Source organism: Cebus imitator, unplaced genomic scaffold, assembly GCF_001604975.1.
Source record: "Cebus imitator isolate Cc_AM_T3 unplaced genomic scaffold, Cebus_imitator-1.0 Scaffold111, whole genome shotgun sequence".
Taxonomy (NCBI): Eukaryota; Metazoa; Chordata; class Mammalia; order Primates; family Cebidae; genus Cebus; species Cebus imitator.
Window position 1 is genome coordinate 4,563,267 of NW_016107426.1, and position 12,707 is coordinate 4,575,973.

Below are 12,707 nucleotides of genomic sequence, written 5' to 3' on the forward strand. Positions count from 1 at the left end.
TTTTTTTTTTTTTTTTTTTTTTTTTTTACAACTTTTCGGAGTTTCCAGTGGGCACATTTAGTGTGAGTTTGACGGTAACAGGCTAGGGAGGCCAGAGAGTGCAGAAGTTGGGGGTCGGAGGAGTGATTATGGGAAGAAGGTTAGGAAGGAACAAAACAAGCCACAGTTTTGTAAAGATAATAAATGGAACGTGGCTGCGAGATACTATTCAGTACATTTTCTTAGGGTGAGCAAGGGTAGGCCAGGGTGGAGGGGCGGAGAGAGTGTTACAGAAGAAAGAAAATAACGCCGATGGTTTAAGCCCTTTATAAAAAGAAACGGCATCAGGGTTTTTGGTTTTTTTTCTTTATTCCCCCCCACCCCAGCCTTTGTAGTCAAGTGCATTTTAGCCACAAAGATCCCAACAAGAGAGTGGAAGGAAACTTAGACGAGGCTTTGTTTGACTCCGTGTAGCGACAACAAGAGAAACAAAACTACCTATTTGTAACGGACGTGCTGCCATTGCCCTCCGCATTGAGCGCCTACCTATTGAAATCTTTACGTCGGGACAATGGGACAGCGGCTAAAATTACCCTCTTGGGTCCCGGGCGGGCAAGATTCCTGAGCCCCTACCCCCGCCCCCATCTCATCCTCCTCTAACCCGGGCCTCGCCGGGCTCCCCGCGCCCCAGTGCCGGCCGCCTGCTCCCTGCGTGCGCCGCTGCACCTGTGCCCGGAGAGCTTGGACCCCGCCTCCCAGGCCTGGAGCCCCTCAGCGGCCCGGGCTTTGCGGCCACCACGGTGGAAACCCACGGGGGAAATGCCAGGGCTGGTTCCGCCGGCGCCCAGGGAACCCAGCGTGGGAGGGAGTTTGTGACTGGGCCCAAATGCCACCTCCGCACAGTGCTGTGGGATGCCAGGAAGTTGAAGTTACCCTCCCCCATCGCCTGCACTTTGGAGCGCCCTTCCGTTTGTCTCTGTCTTTCCCCAGCCCCCGTTTGAAACCCGCACGACTGAAACCCCTCTTTGGGGGAGGCCTGGGGTGGGAACGGGGAGCGGGGGGAGAGCGTCGGAGCCTCCCCTTTGCTCCGGTTGATTGGAGACAGGCCCGAGGGAGATGGGGCTGGGAGCAGGAGGGCGAGCTGCGGTTTCCTGGGCCAGAGCTGAGCGGGACAGAGATGGCAGCTTCCCAGGGCCTGCGGGTTCCCAGCTCTGGAGTCGGCCTCGTGGTCCGAGCAGGATTGATGTTTGGGTGGAAGCAAGGAAGGCTTTGAGGACAGCGGTTCAAGTCTCCTAACTTCTAGTGGGGACTGTGTCTGAAGGGCGTGCGGGAACGCCGGCCCCTGCGGGGGAAGAGGGGCGAGGCACGCGCGCGGCGTGGGAGCCGCGGAGGGGCAGGAGCTGGGGGCACCGCGCGGATGAGCCGCAGAACGATGCCACGCCAGCTCCCGCACTGGCGGTTTCCAGGAACACGAGCCACCCGCCGGGCCCTGCCCCAGCCCCGCACCCCGGCTGCCCCCCGCGTCCCATCCTCCCTTCGGCACCCCGCACCAAAAAGTAAATCAGTGCTAAGTTTAAAAGCGAGAAAGCCCACGCAGCCTTGGTGCTGTGTACCCACTTCCTTCGAAAAGGCGTGTGGCGTGACCTGTTGCTGCGAGGGGGATACAAAGGTTCCTCGGCGGCTGGCAGGCCGGCCCGGAGCCGCCTCCCCTCCCCCGCCCCCGCCCCGCGCCCTCCCCTCCCCTCCTCTCCTCCGCCCCCCCCCGCGCCGCGGCCCCGAGGCCCCGCCCCCTTTCATGCAAAACCCGGCGGCGAGGCCGGGCCGAGTGGAGGAGCCGCCGCGCGCTGATTGGTCGCCGCGAACCCATTTATTCCCTGACAGCCCCCGTCACATGGACGGTTGTCTATTAACTTGTTCAAAAAAGTATCAGGAGTTGTCAAGGCAGAGAAGAGAGTGTTTGCAAAAGGGGGAAAGTAGTTTGCTGCCTCTTTAAGACGGGGACCGGGAGAAAGAAGAGGAGAAAGAAAGGAGCGAAGTTTGAGCCCCGGGCTTAAGCCTTTCCAAAAAATAACCATAACAATCCTCGGCGGCGGCGGCGGCTCCGGCCGGAGGAGGAGGGAACGCGCGGTGGTTTTTTTTTGATCCTGATTCCGGTCTCTGCCTCGCTCGCTTTTTTGCCCCCAAATTGTTCCTCGCCTGCTTCGCCTCGCGGAGCCCCGCGCTCCCGGCACCCCCGCCCGCCTCCCCTCCTCCGCCCCCCCCGCCCGCGGGCCCCCCAAAGTCCCGGCCGGGCCGAGGAGGGTCGGCGGCCGCCGGCGGGCCGGGCCCGCGCACAGCGCCCGCATGTACAACATGATGGAGACGGAGCTGAAGCCGCCGGGCCCGCAGCAGACTTCGGGGGGCGGCGGCGGCAACCCCACCGCGGCGGCGGCGGCGGCGGCGGGCGGCAACCAGAAGAACAGCCCCGACCGCGTCAAGCGGCCCATGAACGCCTTCATGGTGTGGTCCCGCGGGCAGCGGCGCAAGATGGCCCAGGAGAACCCCAAGATGCACAACTCGGAGATCAGCAAGCGCCTGGGCGCCGAGTGGAAGCTGCTGTCCGAGACGGAGAAGCGGCCGTTCATCGACGAGGCCAAGCGGCTGCGCGCGCTGCACATGAAGGAGCACCCGGATTACAAGTACCGGCCCCGGCGGAAAACCAAGACGCTCATGAAGAAGGATAAGTACACGCTGCCCGGCGGGCTGCTGGCGCCCGGCGGCAACGGCATGGCCGGCGGGGTCGGGGTGGGCGCCGGCCTGGGCGCGGGCGTGAACCAGCGCATGGACAGCTACGCGCACATGAACGGCTGGAGCAACGGCAGCTACAGCATGATGCAGGAGCAGCTGGGCTACCCGCAGCACCCGGGCCTGAACGCGCACGGCGCGGCGCAGATGCAGCCCATGCACCGCTACGACGTGAGCGCGCTGCAGTACAACTCCATGACCAGCTCGCAGACCTACATGAACGGCTCGCCCACCTACAGCATGTCCTACTCGCAGCAGGGCACGCCCGGCATGGCGCTGGGCTCCATGGGCTCGGTGGTCAAGTCGGAGGCGAGCTCCAGCCCGCCCGTGGTGACCTCTTCCTCGCACTCCAGGGCGCCCTGCCAGGCCGGGGACCTCCGGGACATGATCAGCATGTACCTCCCCGGCGCCGAGGTGCCGGAGCCCGCCGCGCCCAGCAGACTGCACATGTCCCAGCACTACCAGAGCGGCCCGGTGCCCGGCACGGCCATCAACGGCACACTGCCGCTCTCGCACATGTGAGGGCCGGACCGCGGACTGGACGGGGGAGGCCTTCTCCGGCAGGAGCGAGGGGCATCAGTGGGAGGGGTGCAAAGAGGAGAGTTGGAAACAGCGTGGAGAAAGCCCGGTATGCTCGAAAAGAAAAAGGAGAAAAAAAAAAAAAAAATAGGAGAAGAATCTCATCAGCCACAGCAAATGACAGCTGCGAAAGAGAACACCGATCCCATCCACACTCACGCAAAAACTGCGATGCCGACAAGAAAACTTTTATGAGATAGATCCTGGACTTCTTTTTGGGGACTTATTTTTGTACAGAGAAAACCGGGGGGGAGGGGTGGGGAGGGCGGGGGAATGGACCTTGTATAGATCTGGAGGAAGGAAAGCTACGAAAAACTTTTTAAAAGTTCTAGTGGTACGGTAGGAGCTTTGCAGGAAGTTTGCAAAAGTCTTTACCAATAATATTTAGAGCTAGTCTCCAAGCGACGAAAAAAATGTTTTAATATTTGCAAGCAACTTTTGTACAGTATTTATCGAGATAAACATGGCAATCAAAATGTCCATTGTTTATAAGCTGAGAATTTGCCAATATTTTTCAAGGAGAGGCTTCCTGTTGAATTTTGATTCTGCAGCTGAAATTTAGGACAGTTGCAAACGTGGAGAAAAGAAAATTATTAAAATTTGGACATTTTAATTAAAAATTGTACAAAAGAAAAAAATTAGAATAAGTACTGGCAAACCATCTCTGTGGTCTTGTTTAAAAGGGCAAAAGTTTTAGATTGTACTAAATTTTATAACTTACTGTTAAAAGCAAAAATGGCCATGCAGGTTGACATCGTTGGTAATTTATAATAGCTTTTGTTCAATCCCAACTTTCCATTTTGTTCAGATAAAAAAGAAAACATGAAATTACTGTGTTTGAAATATTTTCTTATGGTTTGTAATATTACTGTAAATTTATTGTGATATTTTAAGGTTTTTCCCCCTTTATTTTCCGTAGTTGTATTTTAAAAGATTCGGCTCTGTATTATTTGAATCAGTCTGCCGAGAATCCATGTATATATTTGAACTAATACCATCCTTATAACAGGTACATTTTCAACTTAAGTTTTTACTCCATTATGCACAGTTTGAGATAAATAAATTTTTGAAATATGGACACTGAAATTATTCTCGAGTCTTTCATTTATTTGGTTAACACAGTGATTATACATAACTTCTCGGGGAATTATCTTACTGTGCTCAGCCGACAAAGCAAAAGACCAAAAAACCTCGGTGTTACTAGTCCAGCGTCATGTGCTAATGTTAACTGCGAAAAGGAAACGGCTGGATGAATAATAAGTACTGGAAAATTTGAAAATTTTGTCATTTCTAAAATAGAAACTAGAGACATATATTGTAAATCCGCCCCCTCCTTCTCTAAGCAGCATGAATAAGCATGATGGGGACTTATACTGAAAACTGATTTATGCCACTTGTTGCCAGAAAGGATCCAATTCTGAAATTTTTCATGTAGTTTAGCAGATGGGGTATTGAGCCAAATCAGAACCAGGTTGGCTGGTTTTGTTTTCATTTTCTTCACAGCACAATGGCCCTTTGAAACCTGGCTATAGGGAAAAATGATGCTTCTTGTGTCAGAATAATTGCAAACTAGACATGCAAAGTGCTCATCTGCTGGGTGGGTGTTTGGAGACTCTGGCCCTGCTATTGTCTGGGAGGAAACAAGTGGTTTGCTTTCTTTGTTCCTTGACTTCATAAACTTTCTCCTCTACGTTTTCCTGTTCGGGGGCGAGGGAAGGAAAAGAACATCTTGCAAAACGCCCCGGCTTATCATCAACATAGTTTTATTATTTATTTTCTTTTTTCCCCTCTCTCTCCCTCCCTCCCTGAATTCCATTTCTTAAATTGGCAGCGCGGGTCCAAGCCTGTAGCCCCAAATCGGATAATCTCTACAGCTGATAACAAGCAAAAGAGAAGCCAGGCAACAGCCATATTAAAGAAGAAAACAGTCAACTCTGAGGTAGATATTTTACTTTGTCCTGTCTAATCACATTTGGAGATGATTATGCTTTTGATCTGTTAACAATGTTTTACTACAGCAGTGGAGACGTGGGGGAGGGGAAAGGGGTGGGGAAACACGATTGGATTTGGGGTGTGTGTGTGTGTGTTTTGCCCTAGGAAAGGTAAAGAAAGGCCATAGTTGTCCTCAGTGGGAGTGGAAAAGTTGGGCCATCGCCGTGGTCTTTGATTTAGCGATGCTTCTGCTTCACAGCCCACCCTTGCTCTGGGCCAGCCGGATGATGTTACCTAGTCAGGGACTTTTCTACTTTATTTACTACTGGCTTCGCTCATCTTCCCCCACCCACGGGGACCAGGAACCAACAGTCGGGCACTCTTAAGAGCACGGGTTTGCTTCCCACAATTTCAAGAGCTTGTCGCCTCAACTTGCTACAACTTTGGAGGAGTTGGAATGCGGCAGCGTCTCCCAGCCCTGAGTGAAGTACCTGCTGCGGCCACCAAGCTGGCTCATCCCGTGGGCTTGCATTTTCTCATTTCCAAGAAAGTGCTCCTTTCTCGTGGTGTTGCCAATGTTAGTTCTGGGCTGAAGCGGGGGTCTCTCATATTTTCTGTACTTTCTATTTTTTCTAGAGTGCTATGTTTTGGATATGTACTGTTTTTTATTTATTACTTTTTTAATCCTCATTTTTAGGGTAACCTTGTACTGGGAAGGGACAATTATTATTCCAGGTCCTAATTCTAAGCTAGGCATTTTCCCCCCTAATTAATGCAGAGACTCTAAAAGAATTTCCCCCGGCCTGGCCAGCCATTGTAATGCATATACGGATTATTCACGTGGTAATGAGCACATTCGCCAGTTCTTGCTCACACATACGAATAAAAGAAACTTTGAATAAAGATCCAAATGATCATGCTGGGGGAGTGGGGAGGATATTCCCGGAATTTGAGGCAGTCAACTATATAGCTTATATATTTTTAAAATAGAAATATATTAGAAATACGTATAGAAGTTTAGAGTAATTGCACTGCACTTACCTCTCATTAAAAAAAAAAAAAAAAAAAAAAAAAACTGTCCACAGGGCTGGTCTAAAAAGCAACTTTATGGCAAAATGCTCGGGTTCGAATATTTTGCAAAAGGAAAGGGAGCACAATATTTTGGAAAGTAGTACTAGCTTTGAATAATTGTCACTGTCTGCATAAAACAGGAGAACTCCCGTTCCCTCTTATTCCAAACCAAATAGTTGAAAAATGAAAGTCAAAATATTTTGTTTGCAAATATAAATGCTTTTGATAAGCTACATCTGAGGGAAATGATACATATCTTGTGCCATCATTCATTTGATTAAATTAAATGGTTCCCTGAGATATGTGATTTCTTGGCTAGATTAATATTGAACATATAATATTTTAATAATAATGTGATGGTCAAGGAGAGTAAACCCATAAAATTGCCCAGAGATGGTTATCTCATGGTGCTGAACATAGTTGTTGAGTGTTTAGTTTTTGTTTTTATTTTTGGGATACTATTCTGCTCAATGAAAGCACTCAATTTCCAGTCAAATAGGGTGAATTTAAATGTTTTGTTAACCTTATACACAGAAATGTGCAAAAGGGTGAGATTATAGTCTGTCCTTTCTGCAATTTCTTTCTCTCCCCAAACCACCTGCCCCCCTTCCCGCATACTTTAAATAAAGAGCGTTAAAATATTTTGCTGAGCTGTAGTAGATTAGCAAGGTTTCTTGCCAATGCTGGGAAGCTGGTATTACAGACCATCCCAGGGGAAAATGGCTCACATTAGCCACTAAATGAATATTTGACAAGGGCTCATTCGGAGGTATTACTGCTATAAACGTGTCCCTACTGGACTTTTCAAGGGTCAAAGAGCAACGCTTCAATTAATTATTTAGACTGCTAGTAGATTTGGTCGTAATAGCTGTACTTATTTCTAGAAATCGACACATTCTTACAGTAGGAAAATCTCAGGAGAATCTTCTCCATCAGCAACACCTTGGATTGAAATACACATGGCATTCTAAAGCTGACTTTTTCATAGAACCTTTTCTTGGGCTGGCGGGGGTGGGGGGCCACAGAATTATAGTCTCCTTTTCTATTTCACTGACTGTTTTTTGTTTAAAAGAAAAAAAACAACATAATAATTTATCTTAATATCCACTTCATGTCTGGCAAGGTATTTTAGGGATTTGCAATATGGGGCAAAAGGGAAGGGTGTTCGTGTACAGCCTCTGCCTTTTCTAGGAGAAATGTCGCAGGGATTCAGAGACCCAGGCAGGCCCTGAATGTAGACAGGATACACATTCCTGTTTGCCAATAAAATGCAAGTTTGAAAGTGGAAGGTTCCATGAGCTGAGTACTCTAGGTTCTAGTCGTCTCAGAGTCAACTGGGGTACAAGGTAGTCCCTCCTTCTCTCCTCACCTATTGGTCTGAACGCTGCAAGGTGCAGTGGGGGGGCCAGGGTTCCATTTCTGCCATGTCACAAGTTCCTCCGTGGCCCTAGGTAAAATGGTAAGGGAAAGATTTTGAGGGTAAGACTCCTTGACAATAATATAAATTGAATGAATAAGAGATAAGCTGCGAGGGGGGGTGGGAAGAGTAATTACAAACCCAATTCATTCAGCTTTTCAGAACTTTTGTTGTGGGAGCTCCATTGACGGGTTTGGAGCTGCCAGTTTTCTCACATTAAAAAGAACTGATCAGCGCCTCAGGGGGACAAGAAATACTGCTTAACTGCGTGGTGATGGGGTCTTCATTTAGAACCATTACAAGACGAAAATTAAACAGTGCCTTTGTGTGCAAGAGGTTTACTTTTCAACTGCTAACAGTTTATAGCTAACTGCTCTGAGATTGAAGTTTCACTATGGTTTGATCACCTGCTGATTGACGCTGCTTATTTATTTATTTATCTATCTCTCATAATTAAGATAACTTTTCATCACGCCCAGCCGCGTTTTATTTCTTGCTCTTGGAGAATTTTGAAAAACAGATCCTCATATTTTTCTTTGTGGAAGGAGTTTCCTTTGCCCTGAGCTTTAGCACAGACTTCAGTTCATATTCCCCAGGGGACAACCCCTCACCCACATTACTGCCTTAAAATAATTTGCATCTCATTCTCTGTTTTTTTTTTTTTTTTTTTTTTTTCTGCCGCATTTTCTTGCTCCAGAAGCTAAGGCTGCTTTGCGGGCCGCAAGGAGGGTGGGAGATAAGGGTTAATTTATTTCTTTGCTTTGCTGTCTTTTTTTGACCTAAATTGGAAGAGGGCTGGGTGGATTTCTCTAAGGACTTCACCTATGAGGTGAATCCCTTAAAGAAGGAAGAAGGGGCAGAAACTCTGACTTTGCTGTGAAAATATGGATAAAGTCCAAATGGACATAGCTTCCGGAGTTCTAGGGTAAGAAAAGCTGTGGAAGGAGCTTTCTAAAGACAGGAAAGTTGCCCAAGCCAGAGAATTAGTTTAGTGTCTTTCATGGCTATTTTCTATTAAAACGTTCCTGGAAACCTGACATCTGTTACCACCAAGGGAGTCTTGTAACCTCCTCTCTCCCTGCTAGCTGCACTGTCCAGTTTTATGATTCTTGTTTTCAGTTTGTCTGTTTTGCTTCTGTGGCCTTTAGAAAATAATGGACTTGACTTTCTTATTTTGACTAAGGGGATTTCTCTTTGGAAGGGTGGAGCATGAAGATAGGTCTAAGATTCTTGTCTCTATTCCGATTCCAGATGGATTTTATTTCACACTTTGGTATAAAGGTGCTATTTCTGATTCCCTGAGCTCTGTGCTCAGTTTCTCTCCTAAAGCAAATAGAATTTCCTCTCATTTCGGAATGCAAAGATATTTGCTGCACCTAGGCGTTTGAACTTGAGATGCTTGTTCTACTTTGCAAAGAAGTGTCAGGTGATTGGAAAGCGGGAGGTGTCCTTCGTTTTATTACCCCGGTCTGCCTGCGTGTACAGAGGAAAGGTGCAGTTTTCTGCAGAGTTCGGCGCTTTGAACTCTCATTTGCCTCCCTCTCCCAGCTTCGGTCCGGGGCTCGGCTCCGGGCTGTGAGCGCGCCGGCCTCCCGCGGGCTGCCCTGGGGTGCGCCGGGTGCCCAGTGCCGGGAGCCGACCAGCTCCGGCGGGTGGACCTGATGTCACCGCGGCCCGGGTCACGGCACCCACAGGGCGCCCCAAGCAGGTGCCGTGTGGGGCTCCAGTTCTCTCCCGCCCGGCTCTGCCCGAACGGCCGCATTCCCTCCCTCTCAAGCAAGGACCCGCGTCAGACAAGTCTAGAAAGTCTCCCGAGGCGTTGGGGACCCCGCCACTCCAGAGTCCTCTGCCTCCTGCGCCCCAACCCACGCCCTCTCCGTGCTGACCTCGTGACGCGGGAGATGGTGTCTGGGCCCCAGATTCCCACGCACATCAGAGATTGTCTACACAAGGGGCTCTTTGTCCCTGTTTGTGGCCAACTCTCAGTATGAGTGATCTCACGTGGTTCTTCCCGGTTAGAGGCCGAGGACTGGCAGGGCTGGGGAAGCCACAGGAGCCATCTGGGATCCCTGGAATATTGGGCCCCTTCGGATTAGAGCGGGTAGTGATGGGGAGCTACAGACCCTTCACTTTCCCGTTAGTGAGACAGGAATCATACAGTTACCTGGAAGAGGTGACTGCACAGTGCCTGGCAAAATAGGCTGAACTGATAAGTGTGACTTTTCTTAGTGTCCAGCCGAATTAGCGAAGGGAAGCAGTTCTCACGTCAGACCACAGCGAACAGACGGAAACGCGGGCCCCTTCTCTCCTTCCTGGCTCTGGGCAGTGAAATTGGCCTTGTTCACACTTCCCTGCTTACTTCCCAGTGCACTCCCTGGCTTCAGGTTTGCCCAGGAAGTTATCTTGCAAACTTGCCATCCCTGGGCACCGTCCTGGAGGGAGGGATCCTGGCATTCCGGGCAGGAGCCGCCCCCACCCGCAGAAGGCAGAAAAATAATTACTGTATTAAATAAGGCGCGGAGAATTCTTCCCGAGGGTCCTTATCGCTGGCGGCCAGGCCAGAAGCGGGACTGCGCCCCCACCCCCACCTGGTGACGTCAGGGCCTGCGGGGCCCCGGGGATGAAATGATTCGTGCGAGTGTTCCAGAAAGGGCGATCCGAACGCACGCAGGGCGAGGCCAGAGCAGCCGGGCTCCACCACCACGACCGAGCTCCAGTTTGGGAGGCTCCCGAGGCCCCTGCCCGCCCCCCAACCCAGAACATAACCACATACACAAGCAGCCATCGCCTTCAGTACGTGCATAGCCCTCGCCACAGGAGCGCCCTTCTTCCCCATAAGTATAAGTTATCTGGTTTGCTAGCCAAAATTTGTTGCGGTTGTGAGTGAGTTGTTTCTGCTGTGTTTATATGATTTTGTTTTTAGATGGTCGACAAATTTCAACAAAAGCCTTGACGAAGTACACCATAGCTTTATTTAACCGGGAGCAAGTTTCTGCGGCGATTTAAGAAACGGACTTAGAAGAGTTTTCTGCCTCTCGTGTCCAGCCACAGCTAGGACAGTTGCTCCCGGCTTACCATTGCTGCACCAGTTCTGTTTTCTCTTTGCCTTCCATTCCCAGTGATTTAAATCGCCTTTAGTAATCTTTTTAGAGTCATGTATTGCTGAGATAATTGCTTTGAACTGTGATTTAAATTGTAGATAAGAGGAAAGATATTTGGTCAGTGAATGTGTGTAAGTGGAATAAAATTATTTGTGAGAGAAAAGCACCTGGGCATTTCTGGGAGACGCACTTCACAAGTTTTCTTTCCAACTCTCAAATCGATTTGATTTGTTGAATGCCCTTCCAATGGAAAGGATCCTGGAAAATAGGCCTTATGTTCTGATATTGGTCCAGGATCTCACACAGTAATGATTTAGTGAGAATTAGCCAATATTTTGCATGCAGTCAGTTTAGTATCAGCTCACATCCAGGTCGATTTTATCTCACTTAACAGCTCAAATCTGGGTTATTGCATAACATTACAGTTTAATCAGTCTGGAATACTAAGCGGCAAACCTGTCTTCTTCTCAAGGTCCTCTATTTCCCCTTCCTCCCACCTCCAAGGAAACTATCTTAAAATCAAGTTTCCCTTTGAGAGTTTGTTTACCCCAACTTCTGTTAAACTAGACTAACACACTCTCATCAGCTTTCTAAACACTCTCTCATCAGCTTTGTGAAATGGTGCAAAAACATCTTGGAATCCAAGATGGCAAAATAAACTTGAGCATATGGGGGAAGACTGCCTTGTTAAGAAATTGATTTAAATGTTTAGCTTACACTTCAGCCTCAATGCTTCCCTTCCTGCCCACTCTTACTTCCCTCACTGCCCACTTCTGGTTCTTGGGTACCCCACCTCTATTAGCAAGCTGGTTCCCCCAGCATAAATTATGAATGCATATCAACAGGCTCATCAGCGGAGATAAATCAGAGGCTTTCCCCTTTGCACATTTCTGCTTTTATTCTCATCGAAACGTCTTTCTGCCCCATGCTAACACTGTCTTTCGACAAACTTACTATCCCCATGTAAACTATGGAGATATATTCTCAATTGGAAAAATCAGGTAATTCCCTCCCCTCCCCCTCCAAGGAAGCCTTTCGAGTTAAGGATACAAAATATTTCATGTTTAGTTGTATGAGCTTCCAAATTAGCTGCATATAAAGTATTTTAAGATTTTTTTTTTTTTGGCTGTCACTGGCTGGCAATACTCATTTTGTGTGTGTGTGTGTGTGTGTGTGTGTGTGTGTGTTGGTTTGAAAAGCAGGAAGAAATGTAATGAATTGAGTGCTGTCAGAGATGTCTTCTGTTTGAACAGTCTGCGATGGGCTGAATGGCAGGGACTCCCTCATCCAGTGCAGGTGCAGTAGAGCTGGGGAAGGGGGGAGGGGGGCTCCCTCTGTTCAGTCAAAAAGCACCATTCTCCACAATAGACCACACACTGACAGCCAGCGTGACATCAACTCACACTTTCATACTTTTCCCCCCATCCTTAGTTCTGAGTTCACAAAGTGGCTATACAGTAGCCTTGGTTAGGCTCCTTTAATGAACATTTTGTGGCTCCTATGACCAACATTGAAATCTGCGGAGCCCTGGGAGGAACAAATAGATTTTTAATCGTGAGTTCCAGACCAGAATGTATAGCTATAGATATTAAAAGTAAGCTGGCCCCTGCATTCTCTCCCAATGCCAATGCCCACAGCAACGCCAGATGATCTGAAAACTCTGAGTTAAAAGTTCATCTAAGACTTCTCAGGTTCCAAGACACAGTTTTCTGTGTCCCGAGAGAGATCAAACAGGAAAGGAGAGAATGGGTAAATTTTATGTATTTATTTAAATGTAAGAGCACCTCTAGTATTTTATTATGCTTCGCAAAGAGAGTTAATCCTACAAATGAACGAACATTAAT

General features: G+C 48.7%; 1 protein-coding gene across 1 annotated transcript; it reads left to right on the plus strand.

Annotated features, from left to right (window-relative positions):
* Positions 1-1,797: 1,797 nt before the first annotated feature.
* SOX2 (SRY-box transcription factor 2) lies at positions 1,798-4,428 on the plus strand. Its single transcript, XM_017538441.2, has one exon. The coding sequence runs from the start codon at positions 2,323-2,325 to the stop codon at positions 3,283-3,285; it is 963 nt and encodes a 320-aa protein (XP_017393930.1). The 5' UTR covers positions 1,798-2,322; the 3' UTR covers positions 3,286-4,428.
* The last annotated feature ends 8,279 nt before the right edge of the window (positions 4,429-12,707 follow it).